Here is a 25,233-nt window from a genome sequence, read left to right on the forward strand (position 1 = left end):
GAGCCCTAGAGACATGATCTGATTGATACCTTTTCAAAAGAGACTTCTGACTTGAGTGAATAGACTGGGAGAGCAGGGTGGTGAGCAAGGGTAGAAGCAGGGAGACCTGGTAGTAAGCTTCTAGAAAAATCCAGGGGAGAGGAGATAGTAGTAAGAATGAGAGTAGAGAGGATGAGAAATGATAGAACCTTGGGAATACTCTGAAGTGAGCCATTGGGGTAAATGGATGTGGGGTGTAAAGCAGGGATAATGACTCATGACTTTTGACCCAAGGGTTTGTTAATTCTAAGTAATACTAGAGCTCCTGGTGACTCCTATCTGGAGAAAGCCTGCCCAAGAGAAAAGCCAACATGTAAGAGACAGAACCAAGAAAAGAGGGCTGAAATGGGCTCCTGATATCACTATTTTAATAGCTACAGCTAGAGATGCACCTGACTTCATTTAAATAAACCAGAGAATTCAGTTTTTGACCAGCAGGGAAGTTTACAGAGGGATTGAATGAAGAAAACATTGAGGAGTTATTATTTTACAGGAAGTTATTTTCAGAGATACTGGGATATTTAGATGTAGAAAATCATTTACATTTAAGTATGTTGACATAAAATTAAATTAAAAATAAGTTTTGAGGCCCTCTCTGGTGGTGCAACAGGTTAGGACACAGCACTCTGCAAGCTTGCTGTAGCTGCTTCAGTGCGAGTTCAATCCCCCACCCAGGAGCTGACCACATGTCGCGGCAAACCTCTCCTGACCTGCCCGCTGCTTCCCTCAGCAGTGTACTTCATCGATCTACCTGTTCTGCTCCCCACTCTGTCTCTGGTGAGTCCTCTCACCACTCCTGCACTTCTGGCCTGTACCCCAGTTCTGTATGAATAAGTAATTTTTTAAAAAAAATTTTTTAAAAAAACCTAAATTTTGAGACATAACTCAGTTTAAATCAGGTATTTATCTCCTGGACAACAGAAGGGGTTCTAATACAAGCTCCCTGTACTTACTAAGGTCTCAATCACCTTGTAATAGAATCACTAAGTCTCCCTGCTAGAGTGAAAGCTACATGCCATAGGCAGCAATTTGGGAGAGGAGAAATTACCATTTCTTTCATCCCAGCTCTGAAAGTCTTCTAGCTAGAAGGGAACTCCAAAGAGAGGCTAGATCAGATGTTAGGAGTGAGTGGACACTGGGAGGCTGTTCCCAGTTATCTACATGTAGAGACATGCCAAATGAGAATGACCAAAACCAAGGCCTGTATCAGAGCCTGAAGCCAAATATGGGTGTGTTGACTTTACCAGAAATGATGCTCTTGCCATCTCTCATGAAATCGATCCCATGGCAGGTCATGTTGGGCACAGTGATCCGCAACAGCTCCCTGTTTGACAGCGTGTGCCACACTCTGATGTCCTTCTTGGCACAGGTGGCAAACAGCTCATTAGTGCCACTGCAAAGAAGCCATGGAGAGAATGAGAGATACGGTGTTTCCTAGATGCATGTTTGACTAACTAACATGTCAAAGTGCAAATGCAGGGAAGAAAGCCTTCGATGCCAGTTACCTCAAGGTTGGATGTCCTTACAGATTTCTTGTGCAAAATGGCATTTGATGACTTCAGTTAATGTGTGAACAATCTTTTGTAGTCTTTTCCCCTTGGGAAGTGTTAGGATAAAATAAAGGAGATGCCCATTCATGCCCCATGTTCTTCCTCTGAGTCTCTGTGGTCTCTACAACTCAGCAGGGGAGGGGGTGGGTGGGAGAATAGTGACTGCAATAGGTTGATTTTTGAGATAATGAGATGTTCTAAAGTTAGATTAAGGTGATGGTGGCACAACTGTGTAAATGAGCAAAAACAAGCAAAAAAAAAACCCACATTAATTTACTCACTCTAAATGGGTAAACTTCATGGTATGGATTTATATGAAAAAATTCAATAAAAGGAACAGGAGTACAAAACCTGAATAAATTAATAACTACCTAGGAGATTGAAAACATAGTTACTGAAAGAGGCACCAAGGTTAAATGATTTTACAGGTTGATGCTACCAAACCACCAAGAAGAGGGAGGAAGCAAGACGAAGGGAAATGAATCAATGTTCAAGTCAAGATCCATGGAGGAGAAGCACTGGTCTGTTGACCATCAGAAATAATTGAAGGAACATAGTTACAATGACTCAGGGACTAAAAACTACATCGACTCAAAACTACATCTCATGATTCTAGGGATTAAGTTTCCTTAGTGAGCCTGGCTACCTAATGAACAGTGATGTAAATTTAAGCTAAATACTGAGGAAGTTCAGAGCAAAAGCTATCTGACCAACTTGAGTGACTCACCAAAAACAAAACCTGTTTCAGTGTCAATTACAAGCAAACTGTGACTGAAGTGAGCTCTTTTGAAACTACTGATGGTTCACTTATTTTCTATGGGATAGACTAGGAAATATAGCAACCCAGTCCAGAAGATCTATCACCACAAAGAATGCCAAATCTGGAAGACCCAAGAGAAGTCTTGAAAGTAATTTGTAAAAAAGGCACCACTAAGCTTTTCCCAGACTAGTCTTTGACCCTTTCCAGGATGGTTTTTTTGGGAAAGTCCACATTCTACAGAAGCCCAAATTTGAATTGTGAAAACTAATGTGGCTGTGTGGGGAAGGCTGTAGAACGTCTTTTAACATAATTTGCTACAATGGAAATTTTTTTTTACTTTAAAAAATATATATAATAGCTTATTTTTGTGCCTTTTCCCATCTCAGTTGTAGTCCCTGTGGGCTTCCCATCACCAACTCACCTGTTTGCCATCACCATAGTCCAGTGCACTTCCCTCCAACCCCATTTTTGATCCCATTCCCCACTCCACCCCTGTAAAATGTCTCTGGTGTATAGTTGTTCATTTTATTATTTTTCTCCCCTGGTCCTTTATGCTCCTGCTATGAGTGAAACTATCCGGTATTTTTCCTTTTCTTTCTGGCTTATTTCACTTAGCATGATCTTTTCTAGCTCCATCCATGTTGTTGCAAAAGGCATGTGCAATTTTTTTTTGTTGTTGCTGAGTACTATTCCATTGTGTATATGTACCACATCTTTTTTTTATTATTATTCGTAGAGAACTGGGGTACAGGCCAGAGATGCGGAGGGTGAGAGGATTCACCAGAGACAGAGCGGGGAGCAGAACAGGCAGATCGACCAAATACACTGCTGAGGGGAGCAGCGGGCGGGTCAGGAGAGGTCTGCCTCGACATGTGGATCTCCTCCAGGGTAGGCGGGGATCGAACTCATGCGGAAGTGGCTTTAGTTTCTTAGTGCAGTGCTTAACCCGCTGCGCCACCAGGGAGGGCCAGTACCACATCTTTTTAATCTAGTCATCCACTTTTGGGGCATTGGGGTTGATTCCATGTCTTTTACAATGTAAAATTTTCAGGAAGGAAACAATCACAATAGTATTAATACATGCTGAAAATATATGAATGAATTAAAATTTCCTTTAAAAGGGCAGAAACATTTTCCTTCTCTACTTACAATGGAAAGACAATGTCCAGGACAGCCTCAAAGTGACAAGTCGCAATGAGAGTCTCTTTGAAATCTGTGAAGGTGATACGATAAATGTGTGATTCTTCAGTTCCTACGAAAAAATGGTGTCCTTCCCCTCGAAGTGAGATAGAAGTGATGCCACCTTGTAACTGGAGCTTCCTTTAAGAAGAAGCAAAAAGTGAAGTAGATTCATGCTGTAGCGTTAGAGAGGACACATATCAGACACATGATGATCAACATGTCTTCCAGGAGGTGACACAGTGGGAAACGCAGGAGTCACTCGCAGTGTTGGTGCCCCTGGTGAGTAAAGGAAGAAGCCAGGGAGGGTACCAGAGCCACAGAAGCTGCATCAGAGATACAGTCTGAAGTGGACCATGCAACAAAAGCAGGGTATGGGTAGATCATTCCAGACAGGCATATGGGAACAAATAAGCCTCGCAATTAAATACTTTGCTAATTCTATTTCTTGGGAATGATCCCCAAATCAGGGAGGGGAAACCTTTATTTCAAGTGCTATTATTCTGACCTTTCTTAAAAGAGTGAAAAGTTGGAAACAATATAAATATTCAGTTGCAATGAATTGTTACATGACCTCCAGGCCAGCAATTAAGCAATATTGGCAAATTGCAATTATGTGCCCAGCCATTAAAGCCAAGTTTAAAAGCCTTTATAGTATTGAGTTTTTAGGAAAGTTGTGATGTATTTTTTCTATATTTTTTAAGCAAAAATGCTTCATGACTTTCCCGATTAACCAGATATATATGTATCTTGTCATAATAACAGAAAGAGGTTATATAGTAATGTTGAAAATGTTTATAATGTGTACATTAAGGAAATGATTGGAATATAAAATGTAAGTATAGTTATTTTAAGTGAATAATAGAGACAGGAAGAAATAAAATATTAATCGTCTCTCTCTTCATCGGAACTTAGATTATGTTATATTCAACTTTTCAGGTCCTCCTGATCCCCAAACACACACACACACACACACACACACACACATCTAAACAAATTCAGCCTCACTCTGTGACTAATTTAGTTTTGATAATTTAGTTTAAGAATTCAGTGGGAGTTGTGGCGTGTGGTAAATATTTTGAGAAAGATTCCTTTCTTGGTGGTACATAGAGCAATTAGTGAAGAAAGGAAAAACCCCAAGTCATATCTCAGTTGTTTTACTAACTAAAGACTGTTTACTTAGCTACAGAATAATCCTTTAGATAGTTGCTGTGAAGATTAGAGAGAATAGAAGTAACACACATCAGCTGTAGATGCCAGCCAATAACACCGGCTAGGGCATCTGGATGAAGCCAGGGTGAAAGGGGCAAGGCCAAACATCTCTGATGTGCTGTGGGCTGTTCCATGTGCACTTAATATCTTTCTAGTCACCATGACTCCCCGTGTGAGCTACCCTCTCGTCTACTAAGATTATCAGTCTCCTAGGAGACAGAAGTAACTGCATTCATGGGAGACCATGTGCTCATACAAGGTTATTTGGAGACATATATGGCACAAATTTTATAATCATTGCTTTGCATCTAATTATTACAATAGGAACAGTGGTGTATTAAAAACAAGGGTTGAAATAGCAGGCTACTTTTCTACACTTCCACATATCCAGAATCTGCCCAACACCAAAGTTGCCTCCCTCCCTTATTTTCCTTCATTCAAATACAAAACTGGTCCAATATATTCTCACTAAGACTTATATTTATTTATGCATACAAGAACTAGGGTATAGGCAAGAGGTGCAAGGGGTAAGTGGACTTACCAGAAACAGAGGGGGGAGCAGAACAGGCAGATGGATTGAAATACACTGCTGAGGGGAGCAGTGGGTAGGACAGGAGAGGTCTGCTGTGTCATGAGGGTCAGCACCGTGGCTGGGGATTGAACTCATAATGCAGTGGCTACAATAGCTTCATAATGCCGAGACTTAACTGCTTGCACCACCAGGGAGGCCCTACTCTGATTGAGCACTGGGATTTAAATTTCAGCCTGTCTCTTCTCCTGCTTCAAACTCTCATCCTATTTACAGTACACGTTATTCCACTAGTTACTACTGTACCAACACCCTTTAATATTGTATACTTATTTTCTTTAATCATATATAGTCTTTCTCATCCTGCTAGAATGTAAGTTCCATGAGAGCAGGAATTCTTTTTTTTTTTCTTGTCTTTTTCTTGATTTATGCATTAACAGATCCCAAATACCTAGAGTTGCTCCTGATACTTAGACTGAATGAAGACAGCTGATGCACATTGCTATATGCATAGATAATGCCCTCTGGGTCCCTCAGAGCTATCAGAGGCTACATGGAATGTGTGTGCTAAAGGTGTCTGGCTATTGTTGGACTTAAGTTCAAGTTCTTCCTCTGCTCCTCTGTAAAGTACCTTTCCTGACTTCCCCACCCCAGCAAGGGATTACTCCCTTTTCTGATTTTCTCTACAACAATGAGGTTTGTGCTTACACATTATGTTATTTTCTAGTGGTCATCTCATATATCTTATTTCCTAACCCTAACCAAGAGTGTACATTCTGGGAGACAAAGGATTCTATTTTATTATTCTTTAGTTTCTTAACAGCAGCTAGCACACTGGTTTGGATGGAGGGGGTACTTATTTAACAACTGTTAATGACAATGTAGAAGATATTATTTCATTTATTTAATTAGATAAGCCATGAAAAGCATACCGCACTGTGTCTGGCACATAGAGATAGCTGTGACTACTGGTTATTTGCATTAAATCTTGTGTTCAAATGCATTAACGCCAAGCTTGAGTACCTAACACTACGCTATTGCATAATATTATCATTGAAGAAACTGACATTGAAAGTTTAAAGAAATTTATAACAGCACATGTCCTATGACATGGTTCAATGTATTTGCTAAGTAATAACTGACACATTTGTGCACTTATTAGAAGGGCAGTATCCATAGGGGACTACTTTGGCTTGATGCAACGCAGCTCAATGTCATTTCACTGGCAAAGAATCACCATCTATTATGATTCCAACTACTCACTCAACAGCAGGATGAGTTCTTTAATTTAAATACCATGCTGCCAGTATTACTCAGTCGCTGGCTTTAGCAAACCTCCTTCTGCTGAGTGTCACTCCATCCCATCCCTGACGGACCTAAAACTTACTTGATAGGTTTATAGCTGGGGCTTTTACAGAAGACCAGCAAGCCAGCTCCAGAGCCCACCAACAAACCTCCCATCTTCAGGGACTTGACAGCTGACACTCCCTAGCGGAAAAAAGCAGCATTAAGGAAAATGTCAAATGATTTAATCATAAAGAATCAGTGTATGACATGGCACAATAAGCACAACCAAGCCCATGAGTGTCACCACACTGGAATTTTACTTAAAAGAACCTAAAAAAGCATTGCTTCTGATGACCCCCCAGGCAGTGTCAACAATAAGTTGATTCAGAAAATAGCTCTTCAGTTCTTAAAAGATGCAACTTGCTTCAACAAACTTCTTCCCTTTAAAGCCACCTGTGCATTTTGACTATATCAAAAATTCACACTGTTTTGGCCCTCCGTGGTGGCGCAGCGGGTTAAAGTGCATCACTGTGAAGCTAGAGGAGGCCGCTTTGGTGCAAGTGAGATTCTTGCCTGGAGGTGATCCACATGGCATGGCAGACCTCTCCTGTCTCACCTGCTGCTCCCCTCAGCAGTGTACTTCATTGATCTGCCTGTTCTGCTCCCCACTCTGACTATGGTGAATTCTCTCACCACCCCTGCACCTTTGGCCTGTACGCCAGTTCTGTATGCATAAATAAATAAATCTTAAAAAAAATAAATCTTAAAAAATATTCACACTTTTACATTCACTACAATTCACTTAGAACAAAAGACATAAGCACAGGTACAATAATATTAATTCCTATATTTTGAAGGTGTTAAAAAAAATAAAAGGTATGGTATGGTTTTGGTTTCCCAAACACCTAGGAGTGTCTTTGTCCTGATTATAAATCAGGAATGAAGGCTCAGAGAACTAGTCATTGCACCTTACAATTTTAGACAAGTTCTTGGGTACATCACAGACTTTTTCTTTGTTTCACAGACTCTTCTAACAAATGTCTGTGCTGGCACTGGAGGGAAGAAATCACTAGGAAACAGCAGGGCAGAGCAAACTTGATGGTCTCTACTCACCAGACTATATTTGTCCTTCATAGGTCCAGTGTCGGCCAGCAATTTGGTCCTAGGGTTCATTTTTAGAATGTCTCCAGTCGTGGTACCAAGGTAGAAAAAGCTGTCATCATTGGACATCTGGGGATCAGAAAGAAAATACACCTGAAGACATGGGATTCCTCAACGATGCCTAGTAGCTCCAGATCAGGCATGGAATGGGCTTTCTCTGAAATCACAAGAAGGTCCAGAAACGTGCTCAAGGCTACTTCTATGTTCTAGGACTCCCAGATGGGTAAGAACAGTTCTGAGGACCCAAACACAGAACATGAGGAAATGTTAGGTTTCAATTAGCCTGTATCTACCTGTGACTGATGTTTGTTCCAACTTCTGAGAACCCTTCCAAGGACCCCAAGGAAGAAGGTGTGCTGCTCCAAAGAGAACATACATTTACTTTGTCTCATACTTTCCAGTGTTTATATTCACTAACTGACTAAACAGAAGGAACAAGTAAATGGAGAATAGAATTAAACATGTGAATTCACATTAAAAATTTATGAACAATTTCTCTTTATGGAAGAGACTGTATTTCCACAATGAATTTCATTATTAGAAACTTTAGTTCCAGTGGCAGGAATACCATGAGTGGCATGAGGACATTTTGTGGGCTCTGAATACTTGCTGACTCCATAGCTTCCCTGCAAGAGAGGCAGGTTGCCCAGGGCCCAGCAAACCAAAACCCACCCAGAATTGTATCCAGGCATCTCTTCTTTGGCTTCTGAAGGGAATTCCAGAAGTCACACTCTCTCACACCTGTACCTCCTCAATCAATAGGTCATATATGTCCTGACCCCACTTCCTACCCACAGCCCAAGGTTCACACACCCATACACACTCCTGGGGCAGGACTGTTAACAGGAACTTGTACTAATAGTTACTTAAAGTAATACTTACAGTGATACTCATGACTATACGCTTCATCTGCCCAGTTTGACACTCAGTAGGCCAGATTTTCCTATTTGGGAGATCCAGTTCCCAAACTCGAATTGTCCCACTGTAGAAAAGAAATTCACAATCAAATGGATACCCACTTAGGGAATTGCCAATTTCCAGTATTGCCAAGTTGACTGACACATTTGGTCATTGTTGTAAACAAACAAGTCAGTAGCAAGATTCTTGTCAAGAGGTTTGATGTTAGTGTTGAACTTTTTTTTTTTAAAGATTTATTTATTTATTCATATAGAACTGGGGTACAGGCCAGAGATGCAGAGGGTGAGAGGATTCACCAGAGACAGAGAGGAGAGCAGAACAGGCAGATAGCTGAAGTACACTGCTGAGGGGAGCAGTGGGCGGGTCAGGAGAGGTCTGCTGCGCCATGTGGATCTCCTCCAGGGCAGGCGGGGATCGAACTCATGTGGAAGTGGCTTAAGTTTCTTAGTGCTGTGCTTCAACCCTCTGCACCACCAGGGATGGCCAGTGTTGAACATTTTAAACACTCTAAGGAGCTGAAGTACTTTTTGACATTTGTGAGCGAAAATGGTACTTGGGTTCAATTAAAGCACCTGCTAGCTTTACCTAGAGAGTCACACTTTGTGAGAACTAATGGAGAGGAGACTGAGTGGTTGGAACCCACACTTTATGAATTCAAGGCATGATAAGTGTGAATAAAAATAAACAACTTCAGGACTATTTAAAAAATATACCCATTAGTAACCATTTCATCTCTTCTTTGCTTTCTATTATTTTGAAGGAGATGAGATTAGAACTTTTGAGGATATGGTAAGGTCCAAGGTTCTATCTCTGATCTTCCATTTGATCCTCACCACTATCCTATAAAGGAGAGGTCATGATCACTTTTGAAATGTGAAAATGAATAGTCTACATGCAGGAGAACAAGAATCCATGCTCTCCTTTCTAGTTTTGAAACAAATATTCTACACACTGAAGCAAAAACAGACAAATACAAAAATTTGCAATTAAACACTTTAGAGGCAAGATAGAGTTCATTAAGTTTTGTTTTGTTCAAGTTATTGAGTTGCAAGGATATTTTTCAAAGAAAGTACTTCATCATGTCTCCACGGAAGAAGAAATAAGGCTAAGCAACTAAAAGGCAAACAAAACCAGTAACTCATACAAGAATTGGCATATAGTTGGTAGTCATTGTCTCTTGTGTTAACCTAAATGAATAATATTATATAAAAATGGCAAAGCCAACATCACAATAGTTTCTCACAATAGAGAGTAACTTAAAATATATATATATTGATCAAGTTCAGTCTTCTTTTTTTTTTGACCCACAGAACAATATACCAAGTAAGTGTTCATTAGCTGTTTTAAAGGTACTTTCTAAATTTAAAACAATCAGTTTTTCTATAGCTTTCCTGGTACATGTAAATGGGATGGGGTATTGGAATTTGCAGGTATATAATGGAATACCTAAAATTAGGACCATGATGATGAATTCAGTTACATGGGAGCCATACCAGAAATCTTACTTAAGAGTGCTAACTTTTTCTCAGCTATCAATGGCATATGAAATTAAAGCCTAGATATAAATTGTCTTGTTTAAATTCAAGTTTTGATTCCTGAAGAAACACCATACCTGGCTATCCGAATGGGTGAGTCTCTGTTGCTTAAACAACAGAAGCAGGAAGACCCCGTAAAACAAACCATCCTGGAACTGAAGGGCTTTAAGACCTTAAGGACTGGTGGTCTCTGAAGATGGGGAGGACACGACCATGTGCTTTAGGATTAGAGTACTGTCCTAATACATTTCCCCACTGATCATTTTGTTTCATAGCCTCTGAATAATAGATCTGCACATTTATGAGATGACTTGTAAGTAGATCTGCACATTTATGAGATGACTTGATCAAGTCTTGGAGTCCACCTGACACCTGTTTCTCTCACTCCACACCTGATCACTCAGAAAGTTTAACTTTAGTCAAGACTCTACCATGCAGAAGCTCTGGTGGTATCTCACCACCTTCACCATGCCTTTGGGTCAAGGCTTCCATTGTTTCTTTCCTGGACCATCACAATTGCCTCTTACTGGTCATAGATGGATTTTTAACTACCAAATTGTGGAAAGATATTTCTCCAAGATATTTCCCCCAAATCAGAATGATTTCTGCACAAGCCAACACAGTGAGTCCTGAGCAGCCTGGCCTCAGACACTTACTTTCCAGCAGTGACGAACATCTCATCACGGCACTTGGAGAAAATGACGGTGGTGGCGTTCCCCACGTTGAGGCCCGCGGCCGGGCTGCCACAGATGGCTTCTCTCTTGGCGATGCTCCACACCACCACGCTGCCAAAAGGAGAGGGACCAGGGGAGTCAGAGGAAACCTTGGCTTTCAGCATAAGAAGCAGTTCTAAAAAGAATGTGGCACCACATTGTTATGCAAAGAGTGAGATCTTCCTGTATGTCCCCTCCATCAAGATGCCCCTGCTTCAGGAAAGCTGCTTGTTTCAGAACATGGATAGTAAAGTAATTTTTTAAATTACTTTAATTTTTTATATATATTTTACATCATCATTTTTGTACAATGAATGCTTTCTCCTCTCAGGTATTGTCCCTGTACTGTATTAAGGTAATTTTAATGATAGAAAGTGTCATAAGTAGGTTACTCTAGACATCAGCATTGTGAACATTTCAACAGGTCATTCCAGTATGTGCCCAAGTTGAGAACAATTGCTTTAAGCTGAGCTGGGAATGTGAACAGATGATTTCTGGATACATTTCTTTCAAATAGACAAAGGGGACCAGTTCCAGGAAAGGTATGATACAGGAAGGGATGACTCTTAAAGGAGGAAATTTCATGTAGATTTTGCTGATTCACACTATGATGAGAGGAATAAATATACCAATACAAATGAATGTAAATTTCCTTTGTAATAAACCTGTGACACTCAAACAAGGACATATCCATACAAGTGCACAAAGTTTTAAACCTCAGGTGTTGTTATTTTCTTCCACAGACATGTTCCTTTAGCATTTACATAGGGATATGGACTGCATTGTTCTCCCCAATGCAATCTTTTAAGTACCCACCTTCCCCACCCCCTCACCCCTGCCATTTCTTTTTTAAAAGAAAGATTTTTATTTATTTATACATATAAGAACTGGGGTGTAGGCCAGAAGTGCAGGTGATAAGAGGATTCACCAGACAGAGCAGGGAGCAGAACAGGCAGATCAACTGAAATACACTGCTGAGGGGCACCGTGAACGGGTCAGGAGAGGTCTGCTGCACCATGAGAGCTAACTCCCTGGCCAGGGTTCAAACTCATGCTGCAGTGGCTGGCAACAGCTTGATAGCACTGAGACTAACCCCGTACCACCAGAAAGACCTTTCCTCAATTTCATTTATATGTAATTTTCTGCCTGCCAAATTTAACTGTGAGTTCTAGAGGGTAAAGATCACATCTTGGCAAGTTAAATACATGGTATTTGAATTCACGCTGCCAGAGGTTGTTTCCCAGCTCTGCTTCTTAGCAGCTGTGACTTTGACTCTCATCTGTTATACAGCCTCAACAGTGCATGTCTCCTGGAGCTGCTGTGAAGCTTAAATGAGATAATGCAGTTAAAACATTCGACACACACCTGTCACACAGTAAATGTTCAAAAATTAGCTATTGTCTTTGATTACAATGATGATGATGATAATCTCATCATCATTCTTTTATAGCAACAATTCTCAAATTCAGTTGCACGTAAAATCACCTGGGAAGTTTCTGTAATTCCTAAAACCTAGGTCAATCAAATTGAAGTCTGTTAGAATCAGGCATTTGGTAATTTTCTAAAATGTGCCAATAGGTTTCAGGGCTTAGGATAAGAACCACCCTCAATTCTAGTGTTTTCCACATAGGTTTTGCACATGATGTGCATTCAAATTCAGAGGGGTCAATGGAGGATATTAAGAGAAGAGAGCATGCCTGGTGGAAAATAAGTAAAGATATTTTGTTCATTACCTTCCATCATCTGGGCCGCCAAGTGATACCAAGTACAGGTCATTTGGTGAAAAGGCCAGAGCCTCAATTTTGCCCTTGTGAAGTGATAGTCGAGCAATCAGCTCCCTTTTCGTATAATCCCACAAAATGATATCTGCCTGAGGGAAAAATACACTGTCAGAGCCTAGACAGGCTTCAAAGGAATGTGAGGAACTAGGACTGCTCTCAGGAAAAACTCTCAGCACTGTCACTTTTCTAGATATTAGAAAATGTCTTACAAACATGAGAGCAATACAACAGAAGCAGTGTTAAGCAGGGACTTTTGCTCCCGAGCATCATCCCTTACTAGTTGCAACAGTTGGTGTAAAAACAGTAGATGTCTTCACTCTCTCTGAAGGAATTAGTTCAAAGAGCACTTGAAAGGATGAAGGGTGGAGACGTAGCTGCACAGGGCTAAGCTGCAATGAGAAGGTTTTCCGGGAGACACAGGGAAATCAATAGCCAAAGACTTATTTTCGATTTTTCACCTTGAATCCCATGAATGTGACTTGTCCCGAGGCAATGTAAGTTCCTCTTGCAGAAATGGCCACACAGGAGACATTGTTGCCGTGACCATGTAGAAAATTCTGGTCTAGGGTATTTATTGACTGAATGAGGATTGTGCAACCCAGAGGGTAAATCAGATGCTCCTCATCAGGATGACATTTCAGGCCTGCTGGCACATGTCCTAAAAGAGAGACATTAAAAATTATCATACTCGCAATTCTTTAAAAAATTTTTTTATTCAGGGCCCTCCCTGGTGTTGCAGCGGGTTAAAGCACAGCACTGAGAAGCTAAAAGCCACTTCCGCATGAGTTCGATCCCCGCCTACCCCAGGGGAGATCCACATGTCGAGGCAGACCTCTCCTGACCTGCCTGCTGCTCCCCTCAGCAGTGTACTTCGTCGATCTGCCTGTTCTGCTCTCCTCTCTGTCTCTGGTGAATCCTTTCACCCTCCACATCTCTGGCCTGTACCCCAGTTCCATATGAATAAATAAATCTTTAAAAAAAAGAAAAAAAATTTTTTTTATTCATTCATGCATACAGAATTGGGGTATAGGCCAGAAGACCAGAGGTGGTGAGAGGATTCACTAAACACAGATTGGGGAGCTGAGCAGGTAAATTGATGAAGTATACTGCTGAGGGGAGCAGCAGGCAAGACTGGAGAGGTTTATTGTGCCATGTGGATGGCCTCTGGGGCTTGGGATAGAACTCACACTGAGGCAGCTGTGGCTAGCTTGCAATGCTGTGCTCTAACCCATTGCACCACCAGAGGGTTTTTTTTTTTTTTAATTTTTAAGTACAAAAGAGGATGCTTTTTAGACTAGGCCTTACTTCAACTAAAGTAAGTGGGGGGGGTGGTCATCTGTAATTTCTTTTCACTGACAAGAAGGTAGTGAAATAGAGATACACTGGATTACTAGTAGTCTTGTACATCTCTTCTCAGACTTGAATATGTATAAAATCCCTAGGAGATTTGATTAAAATTCACATTCTGACTTTAGGTCTGAATTAAAAACTTCTGGAGGCAAAAGACAAAATAAAAAGAAAAACCCAAAACCAGGAGAAGACATTTGCAATGTATTTAACAAAAAATGTATCTAGAATATGCAAAAAAACCATTACCAAATGACAAAAAAAACCCCCAAAAAACAGCCCAACAGACAAATTTGCAAAGTATAGGAACAGACAATTTGTGAAGGAAAAATTCTAAAGTCAATAAACATATAAAAGTATATGCAACTTTACAAGTAATGGGGGGGGGGCAAATTATATTCGAAACAAGATACCATTCTACCAGGAATCTGAGGTTTGAAATTTAGCTCAAAAATTTTTTTTCCTCTCCATAGTTCTTTTTTTTTTTTTTACCAATTTAATTATTTTAATAAAAACTAAATCTTCACAATTTCAATAAGCAATTTAGAAATTTTTCCAATCAACCAACAAGCATCCTTTATAGCCTACTAGTTCATCCAAAATTAACCAAAGGGATATAGAGATGGGAATAAACAAGCGAAAAGACATTAAACAGCATTAGCCAATAAAGATATGCAAGTTAAACCTACAATTAGATATTACTACATAGGGGTCGGGATAGCAGAAAAAAAAAAATAGTGACAACACCAAATAGTGGTGCAGAGAAACTATGTTACTCATACATTGCTCGTAGGTGGTAGGAATATAAAGTAGTACAACCACGCTGGAAATAGCTTGGCGGTTGTCATAAAATTATACCTGTAATTAGCATGTACTCCAGCAATTGTACCCTTTGGCATTCATTCCAGAGAAGTGAAATCTGAAGTTTACATGAATGAATGTTCATAGCAGCTTTATTCATGAGAGCTACAGGTAAAAACAATCCAAATGTTCAACAGGTAAATAAAAAAGGTGGTACGTCCATACATAAAAAACTATTTGGCAACAAAAAGAAACAATTGCTATATAGATAAATCGTGGCTGAATCTCCAGGGAACTAAGTCGAGTGAAAATAGTCACTCCAAATGTAAACAGTGTGTGATTCCATTTCTGTAACTTTCTCCAAATGACAAAATTAAAGAGATGAACAGCTCAGTGGTTGCCAGGGGTCACAGGAGTGGGAGGTAGGAGTAAAGAAGAAGAATTCCATCGTAGTTATGAGAAAGGATCATTAGGTTTGTAGCACTGTCCAGTGGTCTTGACAATGGGTGACTACACAAATATACATGCAAAAAAATTGCAGAGAATTAGATATAAATGACACAAGTGAGTTCATGTAAAATTGGTGGAATCTGTGCAAGCCTCGTAGATTAGATTTATATTGATTTCCTGGTTTATGTTGCAAGATGTTAACACTGGGGGAAGCTGGGTGACGGGTACTGGGATCTTCTATGTATTGTTTCTTATCACTGCTTGTGACTCTATAATAATTTCAAAATTAATCTTTTAAAAAAATGAATCTAGATAACTCTTGTCTAGATAACTGTGCATCCTCACTGGAGTATATTTTAAGGAAAAAGGAAAAAACACAAAACAGATGTACACAAAATTTATCCGAAGGGACAAAGTTAAAGAATGAAAATATTTAGCTATGCTGGTGAATTTTATAGCATTTGAAAATGAATGCAGAAAGGAAATTATGTTAACTGCTTAATAACAGGGAAGTTTTAAAATTATGGCATATCTACACAATTGAATACCATATTAAAATATTGTATGAAAATTAAGTCATAGTTTATACTTTTGGCTAATGAACAATTACATGATAGACTGTAAGTAGGGAAAACTCTGAGCATAAAAGAATATATACAGTATTAATATGCTTTTGTTAAAAACCACATATATGCAAGTATACCTTTGAAAGAATCATATACCTTTGAAAGAATCACACTAGAAGTTAAGTGATATCTTTGGGACATATAAATGCTTGATTTTCTTTTGTGTTCGTGGTAGTTTTCCAATTTTCTGAACTCTTTTAAGTATGACTATGGGTTTACTTCTGTTATTCTCAATGCAGGGCAAATATACATTTGACTATATAAAGAAATACAAACTGTTTTCTTGACTATATGAAAAAATGTAAACTGTCACAAAAGCAAGGGCAAAGACAATTTAATTAATTTGGGTTACTTGAAAAGTCCAAGATAATTAGTAATTGTCGAGGACAACCCATATATAACTGACTCTATATTTGTCCTTTTAACTCTACAAAACAGTATGAATTCAGTTGCAGGGCTTTAAAGGTGAGGCTATGTGTGTTCACTAGTGTGAACCTTTGTACTAGCTACAGGCCACTCCTTTCTTCTACCAAAGATCTTATAATCAGCTTTAAAGATGTAGCTCAGAGGTACTCAGTTACCCACTTTGTATCAGAGACTACTGAAGTAAACACAGATAAGAGTCAGTCTAAGAAAGTGCTTAAACTTTAGTCACTCATTATTCTGCATCTACATTATTACACTTTAAAGCTTTCAAGCATCACAAAGTAATTTTTACAAGACTGCTTTTTCTAAAAATTTAACCTATCTTCTTTAATCCTTATGAAGAAAACCAGTCATTTCACCATAACGTTCAAAACAGTATGCAGCCGCAATAAGAATTGAGTGGAAGGACCAGGCCTCCTGATTAAAGCATCTCTCCTCTCCAGCTCCCTCTAGTGTCCTCTTCTACCATGACCTGAATTTCTCACCGTTAAAGCTCGGGTAGCGAATATAAAAAGATCATTCTCCAAAAAAGTTGCTTAAGCACACGTCCCCTTCCTATTCCTTCCTCCTTAATACACCAGCTGGGATTTTAGATGCCAATCAGTATCATATGTTAGTCACCGAGAGCACTGGGGTAACTTTGGGGGCTGCGTGGAATTAAAGTCAGGGGGAGGGCTGACTAGTGGGATAAGGGCTAACTAGCGTCTTACTCATTCTTTAGACCCGGTGAGGAGGCATGTGGTTCCTTTAAATACTGTAAAAATCCGTCCCACCCCCTGATACTTGGAGTAAGAAAGCGACTTTTAGTATCTGGGGCAGGAGGGCTGTCTAGCATCCTCGTGCTGGGCCCTAGCCAGGGCTCACGCCAGCGTCCGGGACCACTCAGCTTTCCAGGAGCCACCCGCGCCTCACTTTCCCTGTATGCATCACCCGCCCCTGGTATTCTTAAACTACCCGGCTCAGATATGCTCGAGGTCTCACCATTGAAGCCGATCACAGCTTCAAGTTCCAGCTCAGCTACGTCGGTCTTCGGGGAAATTTGGTCTCCCATCACCAGGAGATTCTTTCCTCTCTGCCTCCAGCGATGCAGCGTCTTCTGGTCGTTATGGTAACGGACATGCGCATGCGCGCTAAGTCCACGCCCTCCAGAGAGGCGAGAGGGTTTTTTTCCCCCTTTCTCTTTCTTTGTAAATTTAAGGGTGTACCAAATTCCCTGCCCCCATTCGGTAAAGAGTCTGACTCTTCTGGTAACTATATAATCAAGCATAATAAATAACTTACATTTAAAAATTAATGAGAGAACTTCCTCGGATGGAAGGTTTCTATAAAGTAATAATTGGTAATGTGGGTCCCTTGTTTGAAGCGGGACTAAAAAAAGTTTTTCAAACTTTACTGAGGTAAAATTCACATATTTTATTTCTGCAACTATCACCACAATCCCATCTTTTGTTTGTTGTTTTGGTTTTAAGCAGGATCAAATTTTAAGTAATTGCTAGGGGTCTTGAGGCGCTCACTTTCTTAGACTTCATCAGCAACAATTTCGTTTTAATTGCACCAAAATGTTCGCGTCTCTTAGCTGGAGTAGATCGCGTCAACTGAATGTAGTCGGGGTAAGTGTTTTCCTTTTTTAAAATCATGGTTTTGCAGCCTTAATGTGTAACTTCAAGTTCCAGGCGCGCGCGGGCTGACCCGCGGCGTATGAGCCCCGCCGGCCGCCGTAGTCAGCTGCTGCAAGCAGGAAGTGTCCGGGGAGCGGGCGGAGACTGCAGGATGGCACCGGACCCCTGGTGAGCCCCGGGTGAGGGTCACTGCGCGCGGAGAGTCCCTGAGGGACACCGGGCTTCCGAGGAGCTGGTGATCCTTAGGCTTAGAAGCTGGAGGCCTTTCGGGTTGAGGGAATGGCCGATGGGGACCCTATCCTTGCTGAGGAGGAGGGGTGCGCAGGTGGGTGGAGGGGACCTCTGCTACATCCCACTATCCTCCTTGCAGGGGTGACCCGGCAGGAGAGCGGGTGGACCTATGGGGAGCGAGGACTAGTGCCCATCCTCTAACGTTCCTCCTGAGCAGCGTCTCGTCTCGGGTATTTCCCGCTCATCCCGATTGTGAAGTAGGCTGATGCGGGCTTCCTGGAGCCTGTGAAAGTGAAGTAACCCGTGAACCCCGTGCTTCTCTGAGAAACCAAGGTTTACGAACCAGCCAGTTCGTAATTTGTTGACTCTAGACCTTACGGGCCCTTCAAAACTTATAGGAATCTGAATGGGAAATTATGTATTTGTTTCTAAGGCGTTTTACTCTCACCAGGTGCGGCAGCAACTTACACGCAGTAAAACAGTAGCTGATAACAGTAATTTATTCAGCAGTTAACATCCAAAGATTGAATGGTGAAAGATAGAAGTTCTGATCTCCGGGAACATAGTCCTATAACATATAGGACTGTAAGTTCTTGTTGGAGTGTGTGTATTATGTTGTGATTTGTAATATAATTTATGATTGTTTAAGTTGCAGACAGTATGGGTAACAGGAGAATGGATTGCACGATTAAAGTTAGCCCTGCTTGGCATCTAGGTTATCTGAGCCAATGGCTTAACTGATTGAACACTAATTTTAACAATAACATACACTTTGAAAGAAAATCTAATTTTAACAATAACATACACTTTGAAAGAAAATCTACAAAGTGTTTACAGAGAAAGAAGAAACCTAAAATCTTTTTAATGCTATCATTTGGAAAAATAACCATTATTGATTTCTAAAATGAATGTATGACTTTAGTCTGTGTTATGTATACTATATACATGTACGTTTTATAAAACAGGGAATAGTTTTCTATAGTGTTGAATATTTACTGAAGTCAATTTTTTGTGTATAATGTAGTACATGATACAAATGACCATAATTTAATTATTTCCCTCTTTGTAATATTAGGGTTTTTTTTTTTAATATTGCAAAGACTGCCCTTCTGTTCCATTTTATTTCCTCAGCTAGCTTCTCTGAAGTAGAACTACTGGGTCGCTGGGAAGGGAAATTTTTATGGCCTTTGGTACCTACTGATTGCTAAGTGAGTCCTATTATACTTACCACCCACTTTCTATAATTTTCAACATTTTGTGTGCCTTTCTTATTTCATCACTGCTCTCTATACCTCTTTTTTTTTTTTTTTTTTTGCATTGAAGAACTAGGGTATAGGCCAGAGATGGGGAGGGTAAGAGGATTTACCAGAGTCAGAGTTGGTAGCAGAACAGGTAGACTACTGAAATACACTGCTGAGGGGAGCAGCAGTCAAGAGAGGAGAGGTCTGCTGTGCCATTTTTGGATTGGCTCCCTGGCTGGGGATCAACTCAGGTCTTAGTGGTGACAGTACTGAGACTTAACCCCCAGGCCATCAGGGAGGCACCCTTCTTATACTGCATACATTTTAAAGTAAATCTTATACAAATATCAGTTGAACTGTACACTCTGATTTGTACTAGTACAGAGGTCTAATTCAGTCAGGTTTCTTCTTTGATGCTCCTCTTTCTTATTTCTTGGGTCTCCTTCATGGTTTCTTATCTTAGTCACTGGGTCTGAAAACTGCTCATCTGCTTTTTCTTCATTCCTCATATTATTCACTGATCCTCTTTGGGATTGTCTTTTAACTATCTCTGATATCTCTCTTTTGCTATCCATTTGCACTACAGTTCAATCCTTTATAGCCTCGTGTTTTAAGGCGTGAATTGAATAGCTGGCAAGTCTTCTGTTGATCTCTTGCCACTCTTCCTTCATTCCCAACTATTGATATAAATGAGTTCAAATTATTTTTCCTAAACCAGTAGTTTGGATGTTGTATGCTGGATACCATGCTGAGGTCTGATTCCCCTTAGACCAGTGGTTCACACACTACTACAGATTGGAATCACCTGGGAGCTTTCAAAACTCATGTCCAGGTCAAATCACATGCCAGAGTTACCAGAATGCTTGGGAGTGGGAGCTCAGAATTTTTTCTTTTCTTTTCTTTCTTTCTTTTTTTTTTTTTTTTGAGGATATGGTAAATAAAGTTTCGGAACTACTGCTCAAAGTGAGAACATGAGGATGGGGTGGGGGCCAAGATCCTTGGGGTTTTGTCCTATGTGCCCTTCAAAGTTCACCTGACCTGTTTAAGGCCTCACTTCATGTGTAAATGTATCCCCTACAGATTTAAAATTCTCTTACAACTCTGATCTTATGGGCTGGTGTTTAAGATATTGTAGAAACTAGCTTCTACTCCTTTATCATGTTATACTTTGCTCTCCTGCCCACTGCCACCTTTCAGCTGAACTTCAGGCACATTTTATTCTTTTCATCTTTCCCTATGTCAGGAGTGTGCTCCTCCCTCTGCTGTTGGTAAGAGGGTCTGCTAACCTTGTGACTTAGTCCAAGAGGTAACTTGTCAGGCCCGAGTGCCTCCAGATGTCCTCACCATTTATACAGTACATTTGGCAGGAGGTGTATTGTATATTCCTGATTTACATATGTGTGGTCTGGTGCCACAGCCAGACTTAAGCTCTTCTTTTCACAGATGACAATATGGAGGAGATGGAGGAGAAATGGGGAAATGTGGCCAAGCTGGAATCAGGACCCAATTCTCCTTCTTAGTCTCCTTCCTGTTTTCTTGACTACTCTTTAGCAACAGACCTGGTAGGAAAGAGAAAATGTACATATATGCTTTAAGTATTTTTCTATAAAACATAGGAAAAGGAAGTAAAAATAAAGGACTATTTGGAATTAGCTGTGAATCCTACAAAGCCCCCAACACTTTTGAGTAACAAATAGAGGATCCATATTGCTTTGAAAACATTCAGGTAAGCTTAGATACCAGGTGAATGCATGTTGTTTGTCCCCGGGACATTTGGTTGTGGAATACACAGCTCTTGCAGCTTCTGTTCCTTGAGGCTTTTCTCTAGAAAGTGTGGCTGGCTTCCTTGCCTTGCCTGCCACCCTGCTCTGGGAAGCTTTGTGCTGCTGAACTATTCTACTGACAGCTTTTCTATTGTTCCAGTACAAAATATTGAAAACTGTTGTTTGGCCAATTGTTCCAATTTTTGCTTGAAAAAAATAAACAATACAGGTCTTAAAATCTGCTTTATTTTTCTTTTTAGCATTTACTGACACCTGATATACTCTGTATATGCTTCTTTTATGCCTTTCTCCTGTCCTTAAACTCCTTGAAAGCAGGAACTTTGTCCATTTTGTTCACTGCTATACTCTCCAGTACCTGGCGTAGCTCTCAGTATGGAGGGGCCCTCCATCAACAATGAATGTCAAACACATTCACTGTCAGAATTGCCGAGTTGTTCAGCATGCAGGCTATGAGGCAGATAGCGTTGGTTTGCATCTGGTAGTACCACTTGGGCAAGTCACTATGCCTCTTGGTGCATGTGAGTTGGAGATGGTAATGGTACCCACCTCCTAGTGTTCTTGTGTGGAGTTAGTGAATCTGTGTGAAGCACTCAGTATAGAACCTGGCTCCAAGCAAGTACCATTCAACACTATTGATTTGGTCCCTATGGCTGTTACTCTTATCCTCCCTGTTTCAATCTGTGACTAGAATTAAAACTCAAACTTAGGTAATACAGAAATTTTTTTAAAGACTGTTAAACAGTTTTCTCCTCTTAATGACTTGGGCACAGGTTTTCCACATATGATTCTACTTGCCAAATCGCACAGGACATTGCTGAGAAAATTCAAGAACGAATTCGGTATGAAAGGAATGGTGAAAGTACAACCAAGGTAAGACCAGGGGCAAATTAATACTTCAAGTAATTTGAGTTTTGAAAACTGAAAACCTTCCTATTTTGGAGGGGGTGTGTATGCAATAACATACATGCTTTCGTGTGTTGAATTGACATGATAGGCAACCAGTAAATATTGACCTTTTTTTCACATTAATTGCAACACATGTGAATGCCCTCTTGGACTAAAAATTATTACTTACAGATTTTTATTAAGTATTGTTATAAAGTATATGCTTTTATTTATTACATAAATACTGCTTTGGCATTAGGATAGTAGGATCAGAGGTTCTGTTCCCTCCTTTAGCCTCCCTTGGCTCCTTCCCTAGTCTCAGAAACCTTGTTATGGTTATGGTCAACAGTGTCCAATAGTTTATAATTATATTATTCTGTCTGTTTCTACACTTTGAGTCCTCATTTTACTCATATGTATCCAATACTTGTCTTTATCTTTCTGACTTACTTGCTATGCATAATTCCACTGGGCCCTTCCATTTGTATTTCATCTTTCCTTACAGCTGGATCATATCACATTGTGTGGCTGCCATCGTACCTTCTTTATCCATTTGTTATAGTGGGCACTTAGATGGCTTCCAGATTCTAGCTATTGTAAATAATGCTGCAATCAGTATTGTGGAGCATAGATTTTTTGAGTTGATGGTCTTGTATCTTTGGATAGATACTCAAAAATGGGTTGCTGGATCATGTTGCTGTATTTCCATTTTTAGTTTTTTAAGGTGAGGTCAGACTGTTTTCTGAAGTGACTGTACCAGTTTATGTTTCCATGATAGGTCTTTTTAGTGTATGTTTATTCTCATATTATGGAATGATAGCTCATTGGAGATAATCAATTGGTGATGAACATATTTTCATACATCTTGGCCTTCTGTGTATCCGTTTTGGTAAATTGCCTTTTCAGATCTGTTTTTTTTTTTTTTTTTTAATTGGGCTGCTTGATTTTTTTGTTCAGTTGAGTATGTTCTTTGTCCTTCCTTGGATATTAACCCCTTGTCAGTTGTGTGGTATATAAATGAGTATCTTCTCTCATTTAGTAGGATGTTTTTTAATTTACTAGTATTTTCTTTTGCTTTGTAGAGGTCTTTTACTTTCAGGCAGTTCCAATTGTTTATTTTGCTTTTATTTCCCTTGCTGTAGGGGTTGAATCTTCAAAGATAACTCTATGATGTCTTTCAGGATATCTCGAAATGTATTATTGATAATTTCTCCGGTGCATTTTATTGTTACTAGTCTTATATCTAAATCTTTAAAACACCTTGAATTTACTTTGGGGCACTGAAATGGAGTAATTCAGCTTTTAAGTGTGTCTGTCCAGTTTTCCTAGCACATTTATTAAAGGGACTGTCCTTTTTCCATGATTGTGGCTTGTTTGTCATAAACTAAGTATTGATAAATGTGTGGATTCATTTCTGGGCTCTTGATTCTACTCCATTGATTTGTGTGGGTTGTATGTCTTTTTTTATTCCAGTGCCATATTTAACTACTTTTGTTTTATGATATGGTTTAAAATTAGGTCTATGATTCCTCCCTTTTCTTTTTTCTTCTCAGGATTACTTTAGCTGTTCAGGGTGTTTTAGCTTCCATATAAATTTTGGTATTTTTGATTCTATTTTCTTGAAGAATATCATTGGAGTTTTAACAGGGGTTGCATAGATGTTGCTTTTGGCAAAATAGTCATTTTGACTATACTAATCATCCCCATTCTTGAGCATGGACTGTCGTTTGTTTACACCTCTTTATGTCTTGTTCTATAACTTTTAATAGTGTCTTAGTGTTTTTGTTGTGTAAGTACATCACTTCCTTAGTTAGATTAATTCTTAGGCATTAATCTTTTTGGTGTTATTGTAAATGTAATTACTTTCTTGATTTCTTTTTTTTTTCCTTTGTATATATAACTGCAACAAGTTTTGTATAGTAATTTTGTAACCAGATACATTACTATATTATTAATATTTCTAATAGCTTTTTTTGGTGGAGTCTTCAGAGTTTTTATACATAATACTGTATCTTCAAGTAATGATAGTTTCAATTTTTCCTAATCTGAATTCTTTTTATTTCTTGTCTGATTGCTGTAGCTAAAACCTCTAAAACTATATTAAACAGATAGTGGGCATCTTTGCCTTGTTTTTAATCTTGTGTAGAAAGCTTTCAGTTTTTAATGTTAAGGATACTGTTGGCTGTAGGTTTGTGATTTATGGCCTTTATTATGTTGAGGTAGGTAACTCTCCCTATCTTATTAAGAATTTTATCATAAATGGGTACTTTATCTTATCAAATGCTTTCTTGCATGTACTGAGCAAATGGGCTTTATTCTTTTGTTGATGTAGTATATTATGTTAATTGATTTATGTATGTTAAAACATCTTTTTGCATCCCTGGAGTAAATCCCACTTGGTCATGGTATATGATCTTTGTAATGTGTTGCTGAATTTGATTTACAAATATTCTACTGAGAATTTTTGCATCAACATTCAATAGGGATTTGGCCTATAGTTTTCTCTTTTTTGTATGCTGTTATTGTTTGGTTTTGGCATTAGGGTAATGTCATTATAGACTATGTTAAGAAGTAACCTTCTTCTATTTATTGAAAAAATTTCAGTAAAGTGGGCATAAATTCTTTCTTAAAGCTTTGATGGGCGTCTCTGGTGGCACTCTTCCCCTCAGCAGTGTATTTCAGTGGCTCTGCCTGTTCTGCTCCCCACTCTGCCTCTGGTGAATCCTCTTGACCCTGGCACCTCTGATTTGTACCCTAATTCTTGCATGCATAAGTAAATAAATCTTTAAAAAAAGAAATAAAAGTTTGGTTAATTCATTTGTAAAAGCATCTAGCCTCAAGCTTTTGTTTTTGGGGAGAATTTTGATTACTATGTCTCTAATTGTGATTGTGATGTAATTTTAATAATTTCTTCTATTAAGTTTCAAATGGTTTAGAAGTAATATTAAATTGTTTATTTGGGATTTTTCTTGCTTCTTGCAGACCTGTATTGCTGTTAACTTTCCTCTTAAAACCCTTTTGCCGCATCCTATAAAGTTCTGACAACTTGTGTCCTTGTTTCACTAGACTCTAAGCATTTTAAAATTTCTGCTTTAATTTCTTCTTTAATCCAGTGGTTCTTGAGCAGCATGTTGTTTAATCTCCATGTGTTTTAGACTC

General features: G+C 39.4%; 2 protein-coding genes across 3 annotated transcripts in view; one reads left to right on the top strand and one right to left on the bottom strand.

The window, feature by feature from the left end:
* Positions 1–17,369, bottom strand: part of CFAP52 (cilia and flagella associated protein 52) — a 28,752-nt gene extending 11,383 nt beyond the window's left edge. The window contains exons 1-9 of the mRNA XM_004685086.2: positions 17,296–17,369; positions 13,123–13,322; positions 12,617–12,753; positions 10,827–10,955; positions 8,600–8,699; positions 7,670–7,786; positions 6,657–6,757; positions 3,499–3,669; positions 1,284–1,432 (exon numbers count right to left, since the gene is read on the bottom strand). Coding sequence (XP_004685143.1) covers positions 1,284–1,432; positions 3,499–3,669; positions 6,657–6,757; positions 7,670–7,786; positions 8,600–8,699; positions 10,827–10,955; positions 12,617–12,753; positions 13,123–13,322; positions 17,296–17,365 — 1,174 coding nt within the window. The 5' untranslated portion in view covers positions 17,366–17,369. The remainder of the gene's footprint in view (positions 1–1,283; positions 1,433–3,498; positions 3,670–6,656; positions 6,758–7,669; positions 7,787–8,599; positions 8,700–10,826; positions 10,956–12,616; positions 12,754–13,122; positions 13,323–17,295) is intronic.
* Positions 17,370–17,978: 609 nt separating this feature from the next.
* The window catches only part of STX8 (syntaxin 8), a 218,605-nt gene continuing 211,350 nt past the window's right edge, over positions 17,979–25,233 (top strand). For both annotated transcript variants that reach the window (XM_012726710.1, XM_012726711.1), the window contains exons 1-2: positions 17,979–18,101; positions 21,960–22,059. In XM_012726710.1, the coding sequence (XP_012582164.1) occupies positions 18,013–18,101; positions 21,960–22,059 (189 nt within the window). In that variant the 5' untranslated portion in view covers positions 17,979–18,012. The remainder of the gene's footprint in view (positions 18,102–21,959; positions 22,060–25,233) is intronic.

The sequence above is a fragment of the Condylura cristata genome, unplaced genomic scaffold (genome assembly GCF_000260355.1).
Source record: "Condylura cristata isolate star-nosed mole 26May11 unplaced genomic scaffold, ConCri1.0 scaffold00017, whole genome shotgun sequence".
Taxonomy (NCBI): domain Eukaryota; kingdom Metazoa; phylum Chordata; class Mammalia; order Eulipotyphla; family Talpidae; genus Condylura; species Condylura cristata.